This window comes from Ovis canadensis, chromosome 19 (assembly GCF_042477335.2).
Source record: "Ovis canadensis isolate MfBH-ARS-UI-01 breed Bighorn chromosome 19, ARS-UI_OviCan_v2, whole genome shotgun sequence".
In the NCBI taxonomy this organism is placed as follows: Eukaryota; Metazoa; Chordata; class Mammalia; order Artiodactyla; family Bovidae; genus Ovis; species Ovis canadensis.
In genome coordinates this window covers 59,113,193-59,136,085 of record NC_091263.1, presented here as the reverse complement: position 1 = coordinate 59,136,085, position 22,893 = coordinate 59,113,193, and the positions used below count along the sequence as shown (strand labels likewise).

At 37.6% G+C, this 22,893-nt stretch overlaps 1 protein-coding gene across 15 annotated transcripts in view; it reads left to right on the top strand.

Moving 5' to 3' along the window:
• The window catches only part of CCDC66 (coiled-coil domain containing 66), a 51,400-nt gene that overhangs the window by 14,477 nt on the left and 14,030 nt on the right, over window positions 1-22,893 (top strand). For 5 of the 15 annotated variants that reach the window (XM_069560647.1, XM_069560649.1, XM_069560648.1 and 2 more), the window contains 3 exons: window positions 566-669; window positions 2,119-2,240; window positions 3,196-3,297. In XM_069560647.1, coding sequence (XP_069416748.1) covers window positions 566-669; window positions 2,119-2,240; window positions 3,196-3,297 — 328 coding nt within the window. Of the gene's footprint in view, window positions 1-565; window positions 674-2,081; window positions 2,241-3,195; window positions 3,298-10,369; window positions 10,778-22,893 lie in introns of those variants that run through there. The other 10 variants (XM_069560653.1, XM_069560651.1, XM_069560652.1 and 7 more) reach the window with 5 other exon arrangements.

Genomic DNA, 22,893 nt, shown 5'->3' with positions numbered 1-22,893 from the left:
CTTTGGGGGGAGGAGATAGTATATTAAAAAGCAGAGATACTACCGTGCCAACAAAGGTCCGTCTAGTCAAGGCTATGGTTTTTCCAGTAGTCATGTATGGATGCGAGAATTGGACTGTGAAGAAAGCTGAGCACTGAAGAACTGATGCTTTTGATCTGTGGTGTTGGAGAAGACTCTTGAGAGTCCCTTGGACTGCAAGGAGATCCAGCCAGCCCATCCTACAGGAGATCAGTCCAGGGTGTTCATTGGAAGGACTGATGCTGAAGCTAAAACTCCAGTATTTTGGCCCCCTCATGGGAAGAGTTGACTCATTGGAAAAGACTCTGATGCTGGGAGGGATTGGGGGCAGGAGGAGAAGGGGACGACAGAGGATGAGATGGCTGGATGGCATCACCGAGTCGATGAACATGAGTTTGAGTGAACTCCAGGAGTTGGTGATGAACAGGGAGGCCTGGCGTGCTGCGATTTATGGGGTCGCAAGGAGTCGGACACGACTGAGCGACTGAACTGAAGTTTATAGAAATGTATAATAAGGTTTCTGTCATTTTTTTATGTTTTGTCTTAGAGAGAATGTATGGAAACCAGCTGACATATTCAGTACTCTGGGAGAAAGAGAACGTGATAGAAGTTTGTTGGAAGCAAAAAAAGCCCAGTGGAGGAAAGAGCTTGGTAGGTAATTATTGTACCTTTTATTATATTAATAGTTTTGTTATCTAAGAAATATACATTGAGGATGAAATATATCTTTCAGTATATTATCCAAAATCTTATTTTATATCATTCACCATCTAGAGTAGTTCTCTGCAAATGGCATAATAAACTTTATGATTTCACATTCCTTTCTGTTAGGCCTTTCTTTTTAGTGCTCTGGTGTTCATCCAAAGCCACGGATAAACATTAATATCAGTGTCATTCTGGAGCTCAAACAAACAAACGTTTCTTAACATTTCTCATTTCCTGAGAATCCATTTTCATATTTTTCCATTACAGAAATTTGTATAGGTTAAAATGGTTCTATTTAAAAATGTTTCATTTCAAAAATTAAAACTTTCTGACCAACAATCATCAGTAGGATATCAATCAGTATATCCCCTGTAAAAACAAGCTTATTTCTCTTTTGCAGTCTGTGGATATCATAATAAAATAATTTATAATTTGTGTTAAGTTGGATTTTAAGGTAACTAAGACAATAACTAAGAAACTCCTGTTACTTCTTGGGCTAGACTTAGGGTCCAGGTACGAGAGCTTGAAAAATATTGAAGTAATAGTTGTACTTCTTAGAAATAGTTGTACTACTAAAAGCATGAAGATGGAATTCATTGTCCACTGAACTGGAGTTTCTAGTTAGTCATAGTCCTGCCAGGACAGGTGATCTAGAAAAAGAGATAAGCAGAAGAAACTGGGAGTGAATTGCTGTTGGAAGTCAAAGTAATGGAAGAGTGAAGAAATTAAATAAATGTATAGTAACGGTATCAGAATGTTTGGAGATCAGATGCGTGTTTTTATCATAATTCAGCTTTAAATGTTTTGATACAAATTTGGACACATGATTTTATGTATTTTACTTTTCAGCAGTTATGAATAATAATGCCTGACAAATTTTTTAAATACTTTGTATGAGGCCCTGTACTGAGAATAAGCACTATTATTAATTCATTTTGCAAAGTGAAAAAGGGGTTTAGAGGAGTAAACATCAGTTTTCCCACAGTCACACAGCAGGAAAGTGGTTGACCTTCAGTTTGAACCCAGGTTTTTCTGACTTCAGTGTTCTAGCCTTTAAGTCTGTTAGTAATAATTGAATGAATTGAATTACCAAAGAATAGAAGCTCACGTAATTAGCATAATATAAAATATGTTATTCTGAAAAATTGCTCCTTATTTATAATCGTAGTAAAATAAACATTTTACATTCATTTATGCCATACTTAAATTTGTTTCTGATTAAATATTTTATTTCATATCTCTTAGAATTCTCTCTGTCTTGTGAGTTAACTTCCTCAAAAACAATTTTGAGTAGATCTTCTTAAACATTTGCACTCTTTAAGAAGGTCATGATTTGTTTACGTGATTTTTTTTTACAGTTTTTACATATTTTTTTAAAAAGGACATTATTTACAGATGAACAGGTTGCTTTAAAGAAGAAAGAAAAAGAAGCTTCTGAAAAATGGAATAATCCATGGAAAAAATCTGAAAGTGATAAAATAGAATGGGAAAAACTTCAAATTCTGGATCATTCTAAGGTAAGAGCATCAGAATCAGGCATTTATGGAATGTAAGATACCTTAACTGCAGTTTTTTAATGCTAAGCCTTGTTTATATCATAAAGCTTATTTTTGAAGCTTACTCATTTTTTAAAAATCCCACTCTGCGTTTGATGTTTTAAAATGTTATTTTGAATTAAAGTATGACCTCAACTACTCTGTATCCTATAAATAATCTTACTATATACTATAATATAAACCTACTATATTGTAGGTGAATATAGAGGTTCCTGGCACCTCCTTGAGGCTCCTCTAAGAGGTCTTCATGATGTTTTCAGTTCAGCTCAGTCATGTCTGACTCTTTGCGATCCCATGGACTGCAGCACGCCAGACTTCTCCTGTCCCATCACCAGCTCCTGGAGCTTACTCAGATTCATGTCTATCGAGTCAGTGAAGCCATCCAACCATCTCATCCTCTGTCATCCCCTTCTCCCGCCTCAATCTTTCCCAACATCAGGGTCTTTTCCAGTGAGTCAGTTCTTCGCATTAGGGGGCCAAAGTATTGGAGTTCCAGCTTCAGCATCAGTCCTTCCAATGAATATTCAGGACTGATTTCCTTTAGAATGGACTGGTTGGATCTCCTTGCAGTCCACGGGACTTTCAAGAGTCTTCTCCAACGTCACAGTTCAAAAGCATCAATTCTTCGGCGCTCAGCTTTCGTTATAGTCCAACTCTCACATCCATACATGACTACTAGAAAAATCATAGCTTTGACTAGACGGACCTTTGTTGGCATGATGTTTTACATGATCACAAAATTCTACCACTGACCATGTGGTAACCATTACAAGGTTATCAAGTCAAACATAAGTGATTGCTGATCAAACAGAAGTATATACTGTGTGTCCCTCAGGAAGTGCTTCAGGAACTTCAAATACCGTATGTGTTTAATATTAGACAAAAAAAGTACCCTTGTTTTTCTATTTATTTTTAGACTTCTGCCTGCTCTTCTAGCATTCTGTCACAGTCTCCCAGTCAGGTAATGGCGATCCATGCTGATGGGCCCTCACTGCCTCGAGCTAGTCAGATTTCACAGGTAAGTTCTAAGTGTCATTATTGTAAATATATAAACCCTTTCACATCGATTGCTGTATAATGTATTTTCTTGGAAAAAGTGAATCTCAGTACTGTTTTTTAAAAAATTATCTGTAATTAATGAGTACAGTATGCTCCTTAAATTTTTTTAAAAAGTTATCAACTATTTCTTTTTTTTCCTTCCTAGTGAACAATTTACATTTAGCAAATGCATTCTGAAAATACGGTAGTAAACTAAAGATATCATTCTGGTGATAGAAATTTTCAATACTGGTAGATTTCTTACAGAATACATCTGTTTAGGTTGTTTGCATGGCAGCTTTTTTCTGCTTCATGTGGGACTGACTTCCCTACATCAAATAATTTTATAGGCTACTCAAATTATTAACATGAATTACATTTTTCTGTGTTCCCCAAAGCACTTTGACTGGCTGTTAAAAGGCAATCCACTGGTCTTGCTGGCAGTAATTTCGGAAAATTCTGTAGTTTCGGATGACAATTATATAAGTTTTTAAACTTTAGAACTTGATGCATGCAGATACTATTAAAAACTACAAATAAAACTATTCATGAAGTTGTTGAGAATTAGTTGCAAGCTTGTTTACTTTTCAACATTAGGATTGAAAAGAACTTTAATGCTAAAAATATTAAGTACTTCTATTACTGAAATGTTGGTTGAAGTGTCAGTGTGTTGCTTATTTTGCATGGCTTTTTAGGTCATTTATTATCCAGGAGTAATCCCTACTATATTAATGTAGATAAAGAATTAACCATTTGAGGTGATTTTGCTTTTTTTTTTTTTTAATGATAACGTTTGTCTTTTCTTTTGTAATCTAGAAAACCAGTAAAGTTATTTATACTGTGGAGTCAGAAGTAGGGGTTGGGAGTGGGAGAAAGACTAGAAAGGAAAACATAAACTAAATCTAGGACTGAACAACCAAAGATTAGGGTATGATTATGTTTGCATATTTTTACTATTTAAATATAGTTTTTAATGTATTTTAGTATACATGTGGTTAAGATAATGGAGAGGTACTACTGAGGGGACATGAACTAACTGGGTAACAAAAAAAATCCCCCTTTAAATACTTGAAAGATATTGGTTTCATAAATCACAGCCATAGCCACAAGCATTTCTTTTATTTGAATGAATATTAGGTTAACATCTTCATGTAACTGAGGAGAAATTCAGTTGCAGGCAGAATCATCAAGGCCAGTTTTGTTAAAACAGGAGGTGATGCATGTAAAGTGGGTAGGACAGTGACTAATGTAACAAGTGTTGAATGAAAGTTTGCTGTAGTTACAATTTTCAAACCACAGGACCATTCTGAGCCCTGAGGCTGTTAGAAGTCAGTCCTCCCACCGTCTTCCTTTCTCCTCCTCTTGATTCTCAATCTTATTCCTCCTTCCCCAGTTGAGTGGTCCTGCATTCTCTTTCCTGTATTGTTCAACTTAAACATTCTTTTACGCTCTGCAACTTAAAATTTCTTATTGTGTTTCTAAGAAATATTTCACTTATAGCCTCAGCCTTTTTGACAATACCTCACTTTCTGGTGACAATACCTCACTTTCTGGTGACAATACCTCACCGGAAACCTTGGCTTTCTCTAATGACTATACCCTTCCCTGGAAAGCCTTTTATTAAGAAGAGTATATTCTTTCATACTCTGTAACATGGGATAGAAAGTGTGGTTATCATTCTGCTAGCTTCCTATTGCTACCACCAGACCATAGTTCTGCAGTTGGACAACAAAATATTCTTCTAATTTTTACCCTTTTTTTGGTGGCAAAATATACATAACATAAAATTAATCATTTTGGGACTTCCCTAGCAGTCCAGCAGTTAATAAGACTCAGCATTTTCACTGCTGTGGGCCTTGGTTCTGTCTCTGGTTGGGGAACTAAGATCCTACAAGACATGTGATATGGCCAAAAAAATACAGTATTAATCATTTCTAAGTATATACTATGCCAAAGCCTTTGACTGTGTGGATCACAATAAACTGTGGAAAATTCTGAAAGAGATGGGAATACCAGACCACCTGACCTGCCTCTTGAGAAACCTGTATGCGGGTCAGGAAGCAACAGTTAGAACTGGACATGGAACAACAGACTGGTTCCAAATAGGAAAAGGAGTATGTCAAGGCTATATATTGTCACCCTGGTTATTTAACTTATATGCAGAACACATCATGAGAAACGCTTGGCTGGAGGAAGCACAAACTGAAATCAAGATTGCCGGGAGAAATATCAGTAACCTCTGATATACAGATAACACCACCCTTATGGCAAAAAGTGAGGAAGAACTAAAGAGCCTCTTGATGAAAGTGAGAGAGGAGAGTGAAAAAGTTGGCTTAAAGCTCAACATTCAGAAAACTAAGATTATGGCATCCGGTCCCATCACTTCATGGGAAATAGATGGGGAAACAGTGGACACAGTGGCTGACTTTATTTTGGGGGGCTCCAAAATCACTGCAGATGGTGATTGCAGCCATGAAATTAAAAGACGTTTATTCCTTGGAAGGAAAGTTATGACCAACCTAGACAGCAGAGACATTACCTTGTCAGCAGAGGGCTGTCTAGTCAAGGCTGTGGTTTTTCCAGTGTTTATGTATGGATGTGAGAGTTGAACTATAAGGAAGGCTGAGCGCTGAAGAATTGATGCTTTTGAATGGTGTTGTTGGAGAAGACTCTTGAGGGTCCCTTGGACTGCAAGGAGATCAGTCGTGGGTGTTCATTGGAAGAACTGATGTTGAAGCTGAAACTCCAACACTTTGACCACTTGATCAGAAGAGCTGACTCATTTGAAAAGACCCTGATGCTGGGAAAGATTTAGGGTAGGAGGAGAAGGGGGCGATAGAGGATGAGATGGTTGGATGGCATCACTGACTCAATGGACATGGGTTTGGGTGAACTCCGGGAGTTGGTGATGGACAGGGAGGCCTGGTGTGCTGCGTTTCATGGGGTCGCAAAGAGTTGGACACAACTGAGGGACTGAACTGAACTGAAGTATACACTCAAGTGGCATTAAGTGCATTCACGTTGTCTTGCAACCATTGCCACCATCCATCTCCAGAATGTTCTCATCATTCCAAACTGAAACAGTACCCATTAAACAGTAACTCCCCATTTCTCTCTCCCCTTAGCCCCTGGCAGCTAACATTCTACTTCCTGTTTCTATGAATTTGACTATTCTCAGTATAATTAAGTGGAGTCACATGGTATTTGTCCTTTTGTGTCTGACATATTCCACTTAATGTTTTCAGGGTTCATCCACGTTATAACGTATCAGAATTTAATTCCTTTTTTCAGGTTGAAATACCATTACATGTATAATGCTGCATTTTGTTTATCCATTTATCCAAATGTTGATGCACATTTGAATTGTTATCACCTTGTGGCTATTGGACATAATGCTGTTATGAGCCTTAATGTACAAATAATCTTTCCACATCTGTATTTTCAATTCTTTTGGATCTGTATCTGTAATTAGAGTTGCTGGATTATATGGTAATTTTGTTTTATCTTTTTTTTTAAGTTTTCAAAAATTTTTTCTTCCTTTTTTTTTTTTTTTTTGCCTGCTCTCGGTCTTTGTTGCTGTGCGAGCTTTCTCTAGTTGTGGTGTGGTATGCAGGTTGCTCATTGTGGTGGCTTCTCGTTGCAGAGCATGGACTCTAGGGTGCATGTGCGCTTCAGGAGTTGCAACGTGGGGGCTCAGTAGTTGTGGTGTGTGGGCTTATTTGCTCTGCAGCATGTGGGTTCTTCCTGGATCAGGGACTGAACCCATGTGCCTGTATTGGCAGATGAATTCTCAACCACTGCACCATCAGGAAGGTCCCTTTGTGTTATCTTTTTATGTTAAATTTTTACCAATTTTAATTTGAAACTTTTATTTTTAATTGTTACACTGTTTGCACATTGCTTCACTATTGTCCATTCCTGTCAACAGAGCGCAAGGGTTCTGATTTCTCTACATCTTCACTAGCACTTGTTTTTTCTATTCTTTTCAGTAATAGCCATCCTAATGAATCTAATTGCAGTTCTGATTTACATTTCACTAATGACTCATGATGTTGAACATTTTTTCATGTGCCTGTTGGCCATTTGTGTATCTTCTTTGGAGAGATGTCTATAAGTCTTTTGTCCATTTTTTAATTAGACTTTCTTTTCTGTTGTTTTGTTGTAGAACTTTACATATTCTGGCTGTTAACTCCTTATCAGATATATAGTTTACAGATATTTTCTTCTATTTCACAAGTTGCCTTCTCACTTACTTCATAGTGTCCTTTGATATATAAAAGTTTTAAATTTTGATGAAGACCATTTTATCTATTTTTTTGTTCTTGCCTGAGCTATTGGTGTCATATCCAAGAAATCATTGCCAAATCTAACATTGTGGAGTTTTTTTCCTGTAAGTTTTCTTCTATAGTAGTTTTATAGTTTTAGTCTTTGATCTATTTTGAGTTAATTTTTCCATATGGTGTAAGGTAAGCATCCAGCTTCATTCTTTTGCGCGTGAATATCCAGTTTTCCCAGCACCAGGTTGTTCTTTCCCCATTGAATCATCTTGGCACCCTTGTCAAAATTCATTAAACTGAATATGAAAGGTTTTTTTTCTGGGCTCTCCTATTCAACTGTTCTGTATGTCTGTCTGTATGCCACCATGTCAGTATTTTGATTACCATATCTTTGTAGTAAATTTTAAAATCAGAATGTATTAAGTCCTCCGATTTTGTTTCTTTTTTTTTTTTTTCCCCAATATTGTTTTTGCCTACTCAGGGTTCCTTTTCATATGTGTTTCAGGATGAATTTTTCCATTTCTGCAAAAAACATCAAAATTTTCATAGGGAAATTTTCTTTCATTTCAAGTTTTGATTCTTTAGCTTACTTTAGGTAATCCTGACAATATGAAGCCTTCCTATCCATGCAGGTAGAATTTCTTTCTATTACTTTGTGTCTTTAATTTCCATCAGTAGTATTTTGTAATTTTCCGTGTACATGTATTTGGCCTACTTATTTAAAAGTATTTTACTGTTAGTAGTTGGTGCTGTTGTACATGGAATTGTTTTCTTAATTTTGTTTTCCTGGGTTATTCATTTTTAGTGTGTAGAGATGCAACTGATATTTTCTCTTGGTTTTATATCTTGCAACTTTGCCAAATTTGTTTTAGTCTAATAGTTTTGTGTGTGTGTGTGTGTGTGTGTGTGTGTAGACTTTTGAAGGTCGTGGTTATTGTGCATCATGTGAGTTTGATTTGGATCCTTTTTGGTATTATGCTTTCTTAATGTGTATACACAAACAGTGGTCCACATTAATGCCCAGGGTATTCATATATGCATTTTCGTCACTGAATCATGTATCTCTATCTGTCCCTTTTTTGACTTTTCAACTCTCTGACTTATGTTACAGAATATTTCTGACACACAAAAGGATATGTTGACCTTAAAAAACAAAAGAGCCAATTATTTTGCTAACAAGATGAGTTTATTTGGGAATAGTAGAGAATTATAATTTGGGATAAGCCAATGATGACAAACCACAGGCAAGTTTGGAGAACACAGGAGATGGACTTCTTTTATAGAGGAAAGGAGAAAATTGGGGAGGGTTGTGGTGGCTGTAGGTGATGGAAAGCTTGTTGCTGGTCAGAAGAAAATTTTGTTTGGGTCTGTAAGCTATGGTGAGTCATACATGAGTGACAGATCCCCCTTCAGAGCTTCCTGATTCCATTTTAAATGAGGTTTCCTTTATTCATTTTCACAGACACAAAGGATAATCCATAACACATCTCTATCTATGTCCTGTACCAAAAAGAAGTCATTATAGCATAGTCAGAGTTCAGGGAGAATTTCTATAGATTTATACCAGTTACAGGATGGGGCTTTTTTGAAGTTTTTATATCTTTTTATTGAAATATAGTTGCTTTACCGTGTTGTTAATTTCTGCTGTACAACAACATGAATCAGCCATGTTGTTGTTGTTCAGTCACCAAGTCATATTCGCCCTCTGCAACCCCATGAACTGTAGCATGCTAGCCTTCTTTGTCCTTCTCCCTGAGATTGCTTAAACTCATGGCCATTGAGTCAGTGATGCCTTCCAACCATCTTACCCTCTGTTGCCCTCTTTTCCTCTTGCCGTCAGTCAGTCCCAGCATCAGGGTCTTTTCTAATGAATCAGCCCTTTGTATCAGGTGGCCAGAGTATTGGAGCTTCAGTCCTTCCAATGAATATTCAGGGTTGATACACTTTAGGATTGACTGTTTTGATCTCCTTGCTGTCCAAGGGACTCTCAAGTGTCTTCTCCAGCAATGCAGTTCTGAAGCATCAGTTTTTTGGTGTTCAGCCTTCCTTATGGTTCAACTCTCACATCCATACATGATACTGGAAAAAAAGATAGCTTTGACTAGATGGACCTTTGTTGGTAAAGTGATGTCTCTGCTTTGTAATATGCTGTCTAGGTTTGTCATAGCTTTTTTCGCAAGGAGCCAAGCATCTTTTAATTTCATGGCTGCAGTCACTGTACACAGTGATTTTGGAGCCTGAGGAAATAAAATCTGTCACTGTTTCCATTTTTTCCACATCTAGTTGCCATGAAGTGATGGGACCAGATGCCATGATCTTCATTTTTTCATTGTTGAGTTTTAAGCCAGCTTTTTCACTCTCCTCTTTTACCTTCATCAAGAGGTTCTTTAGTTCCTCTTCACTTTCTGCCATTAGGGTGGTATCATCTGCATATCTGAGGTTATTGATATTTCTCCCAGGAATCTTGATTCCACCTTGTGATTCATACAGCCTGGCATTTCTCATCATGTACTCTGTATATAAGTTAAATAAGCAGGTGGCAGTGTACAGCCTCGATGTACTCCTTTACCAATTTTGAAGCAGTCCGTTATTCCATGTCCAGTGATAACTGTTGCTTCTTGTCCTGCATACAGGTTTCTCAGGAGGCAGGTAAGATGATCGGGTGTGCCCATGTCTTTAAGAATTTTCCACAGTTTGTTGTGATCCACACAGTCAAAGGCTTTAGCATAATCATGAAGCAGAAGTAGATTTTTTTTAAATTCCCTTGCTTTTTCTGTGATCCAGCAGATCATAGAAATTGGCAGTTTGATCTCTGGTTCCTCTGCCTTTTCTGAACCCAGCTTGTGCATCTGGAAGTTCTCAGTTCACGTACTGCTAAAGCCTAGCTTGAAAGATTTTGAGCATAATCTTGCTAGCATGTGAAATGAGTGCAATTATATGGTTATTTGAACATTCTTTGGCATTGCTTTTCTTTGGGATTGGAATGAAAACTGACCTTTTCTAGTCCTGTGGCCACTGCTGAGTTTTCCAGATTTGCTAGCATATTGAGTGCAGCATTTTCACAGCCTCATCTTTTAGGACTTGAAATAGCTCTGCTGGAATTCCATCACCTCCACTAGCTTTGTTCGTAGTGATGCTTCCTAAGGCCCACTTGACTTCACACTCCAGGACATCAGGCTCTAGGTGAGTGACCACACGATTGTGGTTATCTGGGTCACTAAGAACTTTTTTGTATAGTTCTTCTGTGTATTCTTGCCACCTCTTCTTAATCTCTTCTGCTGCTTCTTGCTGTTTCTGTCCTTTATTATGCCCATCTTTGCATGAAATGTTCCCTTAGTATCTCTAATTTTCTTAAAGAGATCTCTAGTTTTTCCCATTCTGTTGTTTTCCTCTCTTTCTTTGCATTGTTCATTTAGGAAGACTATCTCTCCTTGCTGTTTTCTGGAACCCTGCATTCAAATGTGTATATCTTTCCTTTTCTCCCTTGCCTTTTGCTTCTTTTCTTAGTTATTTGTAAGGCCTCCTCAGACAACCACTTTGCCTTCTTGTGTTTCTTTTTCTTGGGGATGGTTTTGGTCACCACCTCTTGTACAGTGTTATGAACCTCTGTCCATATTTCTTCGGACATTCTGTCTACCAGATCTAATCCCTTGAATCTATTTGTCACCTCTACTGTGTAATAAGGGATTTGATTTAGGACATACCTAAATGGCCTAGTAGTTTTCCCTATTTTCTTCAATTTGAGCCTGAATTTTGCAATAAGGAGCTAATGGAATGAGCCACAGTCAACTCCAGGTCTTGTTGTTGCTGACTGTATACAGCTTCTCCATCTTCAGCTGCAAAGAATATGATCAGTCTGATATTGGTATTGCCCATATGGTGATATTCATATGTAGAGTTATCTCTTGTGTTGCTGAATGACGGTGTTTGCCATGACCAGCACGTTCTCTTTACAAAACTCTGTTAGACTTTGCTGTGCTTTATTTTGTACTCCAAGGCCAACTTTGCTATTATTCCAGGTATCTCTTGACTTTCTACTTTTGCATCCAGTCCCCTATGATGAAAAGAACTTTTGTTATTGTTGTTGTTGTTCTAGAAGGCATTGTAGGTCTTCATAGAATCGTTCAGCTTCTTCAGCATTAGTGTTTGGGGCATAGACTTTGATTACTATGATGTTGAATGGTTTGCCTTGGAAACGAGCCCAGATCATTTGGTCATTTTTGAGACTGTATCCAAGTTTGCATTTCAAACTCTCGTTAACTGTGAGGGCTACTCCATTTCTTCTAAGGGATTCTTGCCCATAGTAGTAGATGTAGTGGTCATCGGAATTAAATTTGCCCATTCCTGTCCATTTTATTTCACTGATTCCTAAAATGGCCATATTCAGTCTTGCCATGTCCTGCTTGACCACATCCAATTTACCTTGATTCATGCACCTGACATTCCAGGTTCCTATGCAGTATTGTTCTTTGCAGCATCAGACTTTACTTTCACCACCAGATATGTCCACAACTGGGCATCATTTCCACTTTGGCTCAGTCTCTTCATTCTTTCTTGAGCTGAAAGAACATAGTCTGAACATTCTTTCTTGAGCTATTTCTCTGCTCTTCCCCAATAGCATATTGGATACCTACTGACCTGGGAGGCTCATCTTTCAGTGTCATATCTTTTTTGCTTTTTCATACTGTTCATAGGATTCTCAAGGCAAGAATACTGAAGTGGTTTGCCATTCTCTTCTCCAGTGGATTATGTTTTGTCAGGCCGTGACTAGCAGGGCCATGCCCTTCAGCTGTTTCACGTAGCTGGAGGACATGCTCAGTGGCATGGTTGTACCACTGCTGGTCCTCTTGAATGTGTGAACCTTTACCTGTCACTGGATGTTGGTCAACATGTTGCCTGGGGGCCTAGGCAAAGGCCTTCCTGGAGTTGTTGGCTGGAACCAGTCAACCCTGAAATCCAAAGATGCTTGCTCCTTGAAAGAAAAGCTATGACCAACGTTAACAGCATATTAAAAAGCAGACATTACTTTCCTGACAAACGTCTGTCTAGTCAAAGCTGTGGTTTTTCCAGTAGTCATGTATGGATGTGAGAGTTGGACCATAAGGAAAGCTGAGTGCCAAAGAATTGATGCTTTTGAACTGTGGTGTTGGAGAAGACTCTTGAGAGTCCCTTGGACAGCAAGGAAATCCAACCAGTCCATCCTAAAGGAAATCAGTTCTGAATATTCATTGGAAGCACTGATGCTGAAGCTGAAGCTCCAATACTTGGACTACCTGATGCGAAGAACTGACTTATTTGAAAAGACCTTGATGCATGCAAGATTGAAGGCAGGAGGAGAAGGGGACGACCAAGGATGAGATGGTTGGATGACATCATGGACTTAATGGACATGAGTTTGAGCAAGCTCCGGGAGTTGATGATGGACAGGGAGGCCTGGCGTGCTGCAGTCCATGGGGTTGCAAAGAGTCAGACATGACTGAGTGAACTGTACTGAACCCATTTTTTGATTGGATTGTTTTTTATATTGAGCTCCATGAGCTGTTTGTATATTTTGGAGATTGATTATTCCTTTGTATGTTTCATTTGCAAGTATTTTCTCTTATTCTGAGGGTTGTCTTTTCATCTTGTTCATGGTTTTCTTTTCTTTGTTTCTATTTCATTTATTTCTGCTCTGATCTTTATGATTTCTTCTACTGACTTTGGGTTTTCCTTGTTCTTCTTTCTCTAGTTGCTTTAGGTGTAAGATTAGATTATTTATTTGAGATTTTTCTTGTTTCTTGGGGTGAGATTGAATTGCTATAAACTTTTCTCTTAGAACTGCTTTTGCTGGGTCCCATAGGTTTTGGGTCATCGTCAGTGTCATTTCATTGTCATTTGTTTCTGTGTATTTTTTAAATTTCCTCTTTAATTTCTGTAGTGATCACTTGGTTATTTATAGCATCACACTGTTTAGCCTGCGTGTGTGTTACAGGTTTTGTTCCCCTGCAGTTGATTTGTAATCTCATAGCATTGTGGTTGGAAAAGATGCTTGATAAAATTTCAGTTTTCTTAGGTTTTCCGAGGCTTGATTTGTGGCTCAAGATATAATCTATCCTGAAGAATGTTCCATGTGCTTTTGAGAAGAAGGCATATTCTTCTGCTTTCAGTTGTAATGTCCTATAAATAGCAATTGAATCTATCTGGTCTATTGTGTCACTTAAAGCTTGTGTTTCCTTGGTTTCTGCCTGAATTATGTGTCCACTGGTGTAAGTGGGGTGTTAAAATCTCCCACTCTTATGGTGTTACTGTCAGTTTTTCCTTCTAGGGTTGTTAGCATTTGCCTTATGTATTGAGGTGCTCCTATGTTAGATGCATAAATATTTATGAATATAAATTCATATATAAAAGATATAAAAATTATATCTTCTTCTTCAATTGATTCCTTGATCATTATGTAGTATCCTTATCTCTTGTGGCAGTTTTTATTTTAGGCTATTTTGTCTGATAAGAATATTGCTGCTCCAGCTTTCTTTTGCATGGGGTATCTTTTTCCAGCCTCTTACTTTCAGTCTGTGTGTGTCTGAAGCGGGTCTTCTGTAGGTAGCCTATACACAGGTTTTGTTTAGTATCCATTCAGCCAGTCTATGTCATTTGGTTGGGGCATTTGATCCATATACAGTTAAAGAAATTACTGATGTATACTTTCCCATTGCCATTTTCTTAATTGTTTGGGGTTTGGTTTTGTGGGGTTTTTTATTCTCTTGTGTTTTCTGCCTCGAGAAGTTCTTTTAGCATTTGTTTAAAGGCAGCTTGGTAGTGTTGAATTCTGAGCGTTTGCTTGTCTGTAAGGCTTTTCGTTTCTCCATTAAATTTGAATGAGATCCATGCTGGGAAGAGTAATCTTGGTTGTAGGTGTTTTCATCACTTTAAATACATCCTGCCACTCCTTTTCTGGCCTGCAGAGTTTCTGCTGAACAATTAGCTGATAGTCTTATGGGGATTCCCTTGTATGTTATTTTTTGCTTTTCCTTTGCTGCTTTTCATGTTTGGTTTTTTTTTTTTTTGTATTTAATTTTTGTTAGTTTGATTAATATATGTCTTGATGTGTTTCTTCTAGGATTGATCTTGTTTGGGACTCTTAAAAGCATGTCACAATGCAGTAGAATAAAAATGGGATGCATAGAACCTTTATATTCCATCTGTTGTCTGGTTACTTTAGAGTCATGGGAAGAGTGTGAATTATGAAGCCCTTTCCACAATAGAAATGGGTTTTGTGTAAGTTATGCTGCTGCTGCTAAGTTGCTTCAGTTGTGTCCAACTGTGTGTGACCCCATAGACGGCAGCCCACCAGGCTCCCCCGTCCCCCGGATTCTCCAGGCAAGGACACTGGAGTGGGTTGCCATTCCCTTCTCCAATGCATGAAAGTGAAAAGTCAAAGTGAAGTCGCTCAGTCGTGTCCGACTCTTAGTGACCTCATGGACTGCAGCCTACCAGGCTCCTCTGTCCATGGGATTTTCCAGGCAAGAGTACTGGAGTGGGGTGCCATTGCCTTCTCTGAGGAGAGGTAAATATCTAAGTTATAACCTTGTCCAAATACACTGACAGCCTAATTTCAGAAGAAATAAATACCATAGCCTGACCAGAATGAACCAGTCCTAGCTAAAGCTTCCCTTTGCCTCTCTCTACAGGGCAGTCTTGTAATCAGTGGATCCCCATTTCAGTCCTCCAAAATTGAACTTTATGGAAAAAGTCCTCTTCATTTTTGAAGACTGAGTGGGGAGAATTCCCCTCATGGTCCAGTGGTTAGGACTCCTTGCTTCTTCTGCATGAGTTCAGTACCAGTCAAGGAACTAAGTTCCCACATGCTGCACAGCTGAAAAAAGAGACAAACAACTGATTGGGTCTCTTTGCCTTATCAGAAAGATTTAATAATTAAATGAGAAAGTTGAATTGTTTGACGGCCTGTTAGGATCCAAGTGTACTACATACTTCATATGCCTGTGAGTTCCTTTTTAGAGTAAGAGGCAGAACTTGGTATTGACAACAACTAAACAGGTAGAAGAGAGCACTAGAGTCGTTGTGTGTGCCAGTTACCCATAACACTAGGCGTGAGTGTTGGTGGGAGTCTAAAGTGGTATAGCGATTATGAAAAAACAGTATGGAGCTTCCTCTAAAAATTAAAAACAGACCTACCATACAGTCCAGCAGTTCTATTTCTGGGTTTTTTTTCCTCTGGAAAAATCCCACTAAATCAGAAAGATATATGTACCCCATGTTCCTTTCAGCATTAATTACTGTAGGGAAGATATAGAAGCAACCTAAGTGTCTGTCAATAGATGAATAGATAAAGATTTGGTATATGTATTCGGCCATAAAAACAAATGAAATCCTGTCTGTGAAAACATGAGTGGACCTAAAAGATAGTAATGCTAAGTGAAGTCGATCAGAGAAAGACAAATATGATTTCAATTACATGTGGAATCTAGAAAACAAATGAATCAAACATAATGAAGCAAATAGTCTCATAGATACAGAGAATAAACAAGTGGTATTGCCAGAGAGGAGGGATATAGAGGGTGGCGGGATAAGTGAAACAGGTAAGAAAAATTAAGAAATAAAAACTTACAGTTAGAAAATAATGAGTCATGGGGATAAAATATACAGCATAGGTAATATAGTCAATAATATTGTAATAACTTTGCATGGTGACAGGTGGTAACAAGACTTATTGTGATCATTTTGTAATATATAGATATACTGAATCACTATATTGTGCACCTAGAACTAGCATAGTGTTGCAAGTTGGTTTTACTTAAATTAAAAAATTTTAAAAAGGGGAAGAAAATAAGGGTACCAGTCAGTGAAACATGTAATGAGTAAAAATGGCATTGCAGGTAGAGAGAGAATCATTAGTAAATTAATAATTAGGAAAAGTTAGATGAAGTGAGTAAATGGCTGGAAAAATTGTAACTTACAGCTGACTTAAAAAGAAGTAGAAAGCTTGCATACTCCTGGTTAAAGTAATGGTAGATCTGGATTTATTAAAAATAAGAAAAGCAACTTACCATAAGGGAAATAAATGACTACATGGTTTTACTGACAATTTCTATGTAACTTTAAAGAAATAAGTCCCAAATTTAATCAGATTTCTAGGCAGTAGAAATTTGAAATGGCCCCCTATTCATTCTGTAAGCCCAGTATAAATTTGTTGTTAAAAGCCAGAAAAATAACAAAAAAAGGAAAATTACGTTTATTTCACATGGATATACATAGAGAAATCATAAAATATATTAGCAAGTAAAATTTGACAATGTATGAAAAGCTAATAAATCATGACTAAGATAGATTCATGATAGGTGGTAAAGGAGATTTTTTTTTAAATCCACAAGTAAAAAAAAAAAAACCCACACGTATAGTGTACCATTGTAACATAATAAAATGAAACAGTAGGTAGATGAAAAGCATTTGATAAAACTCAAAACCAGTTCATTAAGGAAAATATTTCAGGTAGTTAGAAGAAATTTCCAATTGAGAATTTTAAAAACTATAGCAGACATCATGCTGAATGAGATATTTTAGTAGTATTCTTTTTAAATTAAAAATGAAGTAAGATGACAGTTATTACTATTTGTTATTGATGGTCCTAACCAGTATAGCAAGAAAAGAAATTAAAGTCTTAAGAACCCGAAAGGAAAAAATAAAATTGTAGTAATTTGTCATTTATGTGGAAAACTCAAAGAATCTATGGGCAAAATATTTTCAAAATGTAAGAATTAATTATTTGCTTGGCCATAAAGTTTCAACAAGTTTCATAGATTCAGATTACACAGAATGTGTTTTCTGATCACATTGGAATTAAGCTAGGTATCAGTAATAAGTGATAATAAAATTTCCAAATGTTTGATATTTAAGCAATATTCTTCTAAGTGAAAGAAAGAAAAACTAACAGAAAATGTTTTGAGCTGAATGATAATGAAAATGTCATTTATGAAAACATATGAGCTTCCTGTACTTACAGGGAAATTTATTTATATGCTTAAATGCATTTCTTGGAAAAGACTGAAAGCAAAACATCAATGATCTAAGTATTCATTTGAAGAAGTTAGAGAAAGAATTGTAACAGTTAAACCCAAAGAAAGTAGAAGGAAGGAAGGAAACTATAGGCCTGTTTCAGAGGATTCTAAAGTAACTTTGAAGGTCAAAGTGCTCCACCTGCCCCCCGCCCCCCAAATGATTGTATGTGGCCCTTAGTTGTGCTGCTCTTCCTCTTGGAAGATCTGGTTCTTTCTAGCTCAGTGCCCTGAAACTACCCACCATCCAGAATGCCTTTTATGCCTACTGAGGAGACAAGATGAGTAGGTGAACAGAAGTGTCTAAAGTAAGAGGCTCCTGGTGTCTGGACTTAGAATCATGCACTGACAACAAACAGGACTCTTCTGGCAAAGTCACTGCTGATTATTCTTTCCCAGATGTGCTTTAAGGAGGGAATTAAATGAAACAGCACTGGGTATGTTTAGGTGACCATTTGGAAACTACTTTCAGTTCTGATATACCTGCCATTCATACAGCATTTATTATAGTAAGACTAACATTTTCTAACATAGAATGACTTGAAGGTAGCTAAAAATTTACTTTAGGAACTGTTTGTGAGGAAGTGTGTGTATTGAGTCGGAGAAGGCAATGGCACCCCACTCCAGTAGTCTTGCCTGGAAAATCCCATGGATGGAGGAGCCTGGAAGGCTGCAGTCCATGGGGTCGCTGAGGGTCGGACATGACTGAGCGACTTCACTTTGACTTTTCACTTTCATGCATTGGAGAAGGGAATGGCAACCCACTCCAGTGTCCTTGCCTGGAGAATCCGGGGGACGGGGGAGCCTGGTGGGCTGCTGTCTATGGGGTTGCACAGAGTCGGACACGACTGAAGTGACTTAGCAGTAGCAGTAGTATATTGAGTACCTATGAAAATGAGTTTTCATTCAAGGCTCTCAGTTAAGGATAGGTTCAAAATAGGTGTTTTAAAAAGGAGTTTTTATGTAGGGGAAGGAAGGGAAATCTCAGGTCATTAATGTGAAGGAGAGAAATTGAAAAAGTGGATAAGCCTAGAAAGAGAAGTTTCTATCCTTAGATATATGGAAGAATTAACAGAAGGGAGGTGCTAGATAATCATAACACATTTGTTACACAGTGTCTTGTATTTTACATTTATCTGCCTTACTCAATTTCAACTAAAATGAGCTCAGTAATTGTGAGACTTGAGGACCTCCCTTGTCATCTAGTGGTTAAGAATCTGCCTGCCAGTGCAGGAGACAGGGGTTTGATCCCTGCTCTGGGTAGATTTCACGTGCTGCAAAGCAGCTAAGCCTGCAGGCCATAATTACTGAAGCCTGTGTGCCCAGAGCCCATACTCCGCAAGAGAAGCCACTGCAATGAGAAGCCTGTGTACCACAACGGAGAGGAGGCCACACTTAAAGCCTGCGTGCAGCAGTAAAGACTCAGTGCAGCCGTAACTGTATAAATAAAATTTTAAAAAAAGATTTCATTTACCTACCACCTCTCCCATTCCCCAGGTTTTTATACTTTCATTCTTCTACCTGAATGCACACTGGGGAAAAGTTGCAAACAAGAAAGTAATAGAGTTTTCTACTCAGCTGAAGAAGTAAAATGACTTAATTAGTTGCGAAGCAAGTGAATGGTAATGGCTTTGTAAGACATCCTTGAGTAAGACATCGAAGACTGAATTAGAAGAACTGATTATTAAATCTTCTACAGGCTTGTAAATATAAGACATATATATGAAATACTTAGGATTTTAAGAGTTTTCAAAGGTATTTTGACTTGTGTCTTATTTTTGAATAATTTGAGACTTCACCAAAATTTAAAACCAAATCTAGTTACATCAGACTTAAGAAACAGATTATAGGATTCTATGATGATTAATGCCATTTGTTGTGAATTTTTTTGTTTTATTTTTGTTTTCTTGGCCACTTTGCTCTGCTTGTGGGATCTTAGTTCCCTGACCAGGGATTGAACCTGCTCCCTTGGCAATGAAAGCATGGAGTCCTAACCACTGGATGACCCTGTGAATTTTTTAAAGAGTTCAAAGGGTCCTTCCCCCCACCCCCAGTTTGATCTCTAAAATAAATTTCTAAAAATAGAATTGTTAAATCCCTTAACCTGAAGATAAAGCTCCTTTTGAGTAGTTTTTTTTAGACTTTAATGGATAGTTTTTTTCTGTTTAAAAATGTGTGGGAGCATCTGAGATACTAAAATTTTTCCTTTTTGTTTAAGTATTTCCTTTGATCAAGGCGCTTGGTTGTAAACTTTGAGCTTTGCCATTATTTCTGATGAAAATATGGACAGAAAGTAATATTGTAAGGTATATCTCCATTATCTTATTCTGTCAAACTGTTTTAAAATTATGTCCTGTAGTTATGTCATGTAACAGAATGTTTCATTGCATAACTTGCCTTTCAAGACAGTTTGAGTAGAATATATCCTTTTCTTTTTTGTTAAAGCATAGTAAACTCTCCTAGGTTAAAACAACAATAAACTTTTATGCTGCTGTTTTTTGTTTTTGTTTTTTTCATAAAATTCAGGGACTTATTCTGGACACAACGTATTTTTCTTATTGAAGTATCACAGATCTTGATGGAGCTGTCACAGCAGAAATGGGGGGAAAAATATACTGAGAGACATCATGATTCAAAAGAGAAAGCAGCTGGCTCTGTTATATCCTCCTGACTATTGGTCCAAAAGTAGTGTTTTTGTATTCTGAAGCCAGGTGTAAACAGTAGTCATCTATTCAGACCATTAGTAATTTCCTTTCAAGGTAAATGAGACTATATTAGGCTAGAAATTTTAAAATCTGTAGTTGTTTTGGAGAATTTTCTATTTTCATTAGAAACTTAGAATTTTCATTAGAAAATTTCCTTTCTTTACTGTTAGTTATATCCTTCTGCTAGTATGTGTTAAAAATATCATTCTGAAATATTGACTTGTATTGCTTTTTAGTTGCTAAGTTGTGTCCAACTCAGCAACACCACAGACTGTAGCATACCAGATTCCTCTGTTCTCTACTATTTCTTCGAGTTTGCTCAATTTCATGTCCATTGAATCGGTGATAATAACTAACCATCTTAACCTCTGTTTCCCCCTTCTCCATTTGCCTTCACTCTTTCCCAGCATCAGGATCTTTTGCAGTGCATCGGCTCTTGGCATCACGTGGCCAGATTATTGGAACTTCAGCTTTAGCAATGGTTCTCCCAGTGAATATTGATATCTTTTAAGATCAACTGGTTTGATCTCCTTGCAGACTCTCAAGGGTCTTCTTCAGCACCACAATAGGATAGCATCAGTTCTCTGGCGCTCAGCCTTCTTTATGGTCCAGTTCTCACATCCGTACATGACTACTGGAAAAGCCATAGCTTTGACTGTATGGACCTTTGTCAACAAAGTGATGTCTCTGTGTTAATACACTGTCTAGTTTTTGTCATAGCTTTTCTTCCAAGGAGCAAGCTTCTTTTTAATTTCATGGCTGTGGTCAATGTCTGCAGTGATTTTGGAGCCCAAGAAAATAAAATCTGCCACTGTTCCCACTTTTTCCCATTTGCCATGAAGTGATAGAACTGGCTGCCATAATGTGAGTTTTTTTAATGATGAGTTTCAAGCCAGTTTTTTCACTCACCTCTTTAACCCTCATCATGAGGCTCTTTAGTTTCTCTTCACTTTCTGCCATTAGGGAAGTATCATCTGCATATCTGAAGTTGTTGCTATTTCTCCCATCAGTCTTTACTCCAGCTAGTGATTCATCCATCCTGGCATTTTGCGTGATGCATTCTGCATAGTAGTTAAATAAGCAGGGTGACAATACAGCCTTGACATAGTCCTTTTCCATGTTGCACCAGCCTGTTGTCCATGTCTGGTTCTAACTCTTGTGTCTTGACCTGCATACAGGTTTCTCAGAATATAGGTAAAGTGGTCTGGTACTCCCATCTCTGAGAATTTTCCATAGTTTGCTGTGATCCACACAAAAGCTTTAGTGTATTCAATGAAGCAGAAGTAGATATTTTTCTGGAATTCTCTTGCTTTCTCCATGATCCAACAAATGTTGGCAATTTGATCTCTGGTTCCTCTGCTCTTCAAAACCCAGCTTGTACTTCTGGACTTTCTCTAGCTTGAAAGATTTTGAGCATAACCTTGGTAGCATGTGAAATGAGCATAGTTGTACAGTAGTTTGAACATTCTTTGGCATTGCCTTTCTTTGGAATTGGAATGAAAGCTGACCTTTTCCAGCCCTTTGACCACTAGTGAGTGTTCCAAATTTGCCGACATACCAAGTAGAACACTATAACAGCATCATTTTCTAGGATTTATAGTAGCTCAGCTAGAATTCCATCACTTCCCTTAGCTTTGTTCGTAGTAATGCTTCCTAAGGATCACTTGACTTTTGTTGCAGAATGTCCTGTTCTAGGTGAGTGACCATACCATCGTGGTTATCTGGGTCATTAAGACCTTTCTTGAATAGTTGCCACCTCTTCTTAATCTCTTCTTTTAGGTCCATACCGTTTTTGTCCTTTATCATGCCCATCCTTGCATGAAATGTACCCTTGATAGTGCCAACTTCCTTGAACTTATCTCTAGTCTTTCCCATTCTATTATTTTCCTCCATTTCTTTACATTATTCATTTTAGAAGGCTTTATCACTCCTTCCTATTCTCTGGGACTCTGCATTCAGTTGGGTATAATTTTCTCTTTCTCCTTGGCCTTTCACTTCTCTTTTTTCCTCAGCTATTTGTAAATCCTCCTCAAACAGCCACTTTGCTTTCTTGTGTTTCTTTTCCTTTGCGATGGTTTTGATCATTTCCTTCTGTACAGTGTTATGAACCTCCATCCACAGTTCTTCAGGCATTCTGTCTAACAGATCTAATCCCTTGAATCTATTCCTCACTTCCACTGTGTAATCATAAGGGATTTGATTTAGGTCTTACCTGAATAGCATAGTGATTTTCCCTACTTTCTTCAATTTGAGCCTGAATTATGCAAAGGAGCTAATGGAATGAGCCCGTCAGCTCCAGGTCTTGTTTTTGCTGTCTATATAAAGCTGCTCTCTTCAACTGCAAAGAACATAATCATTCTGATTTTAATGTTGACCACTTGGTGATGTCCACATGTTGAGTCGTCTCTTCTGTTGTTGGAAAAGGATGTTTGCTATGACCAGTGTGTTCCTTGACAAAACTCTATTAGCCTTTGCTGTGCTTTATTTTGTATTCCAAGGCCAAACTTGCCTTTATTCCAGGTATCTCTTCCTGCTTTTGCATTCC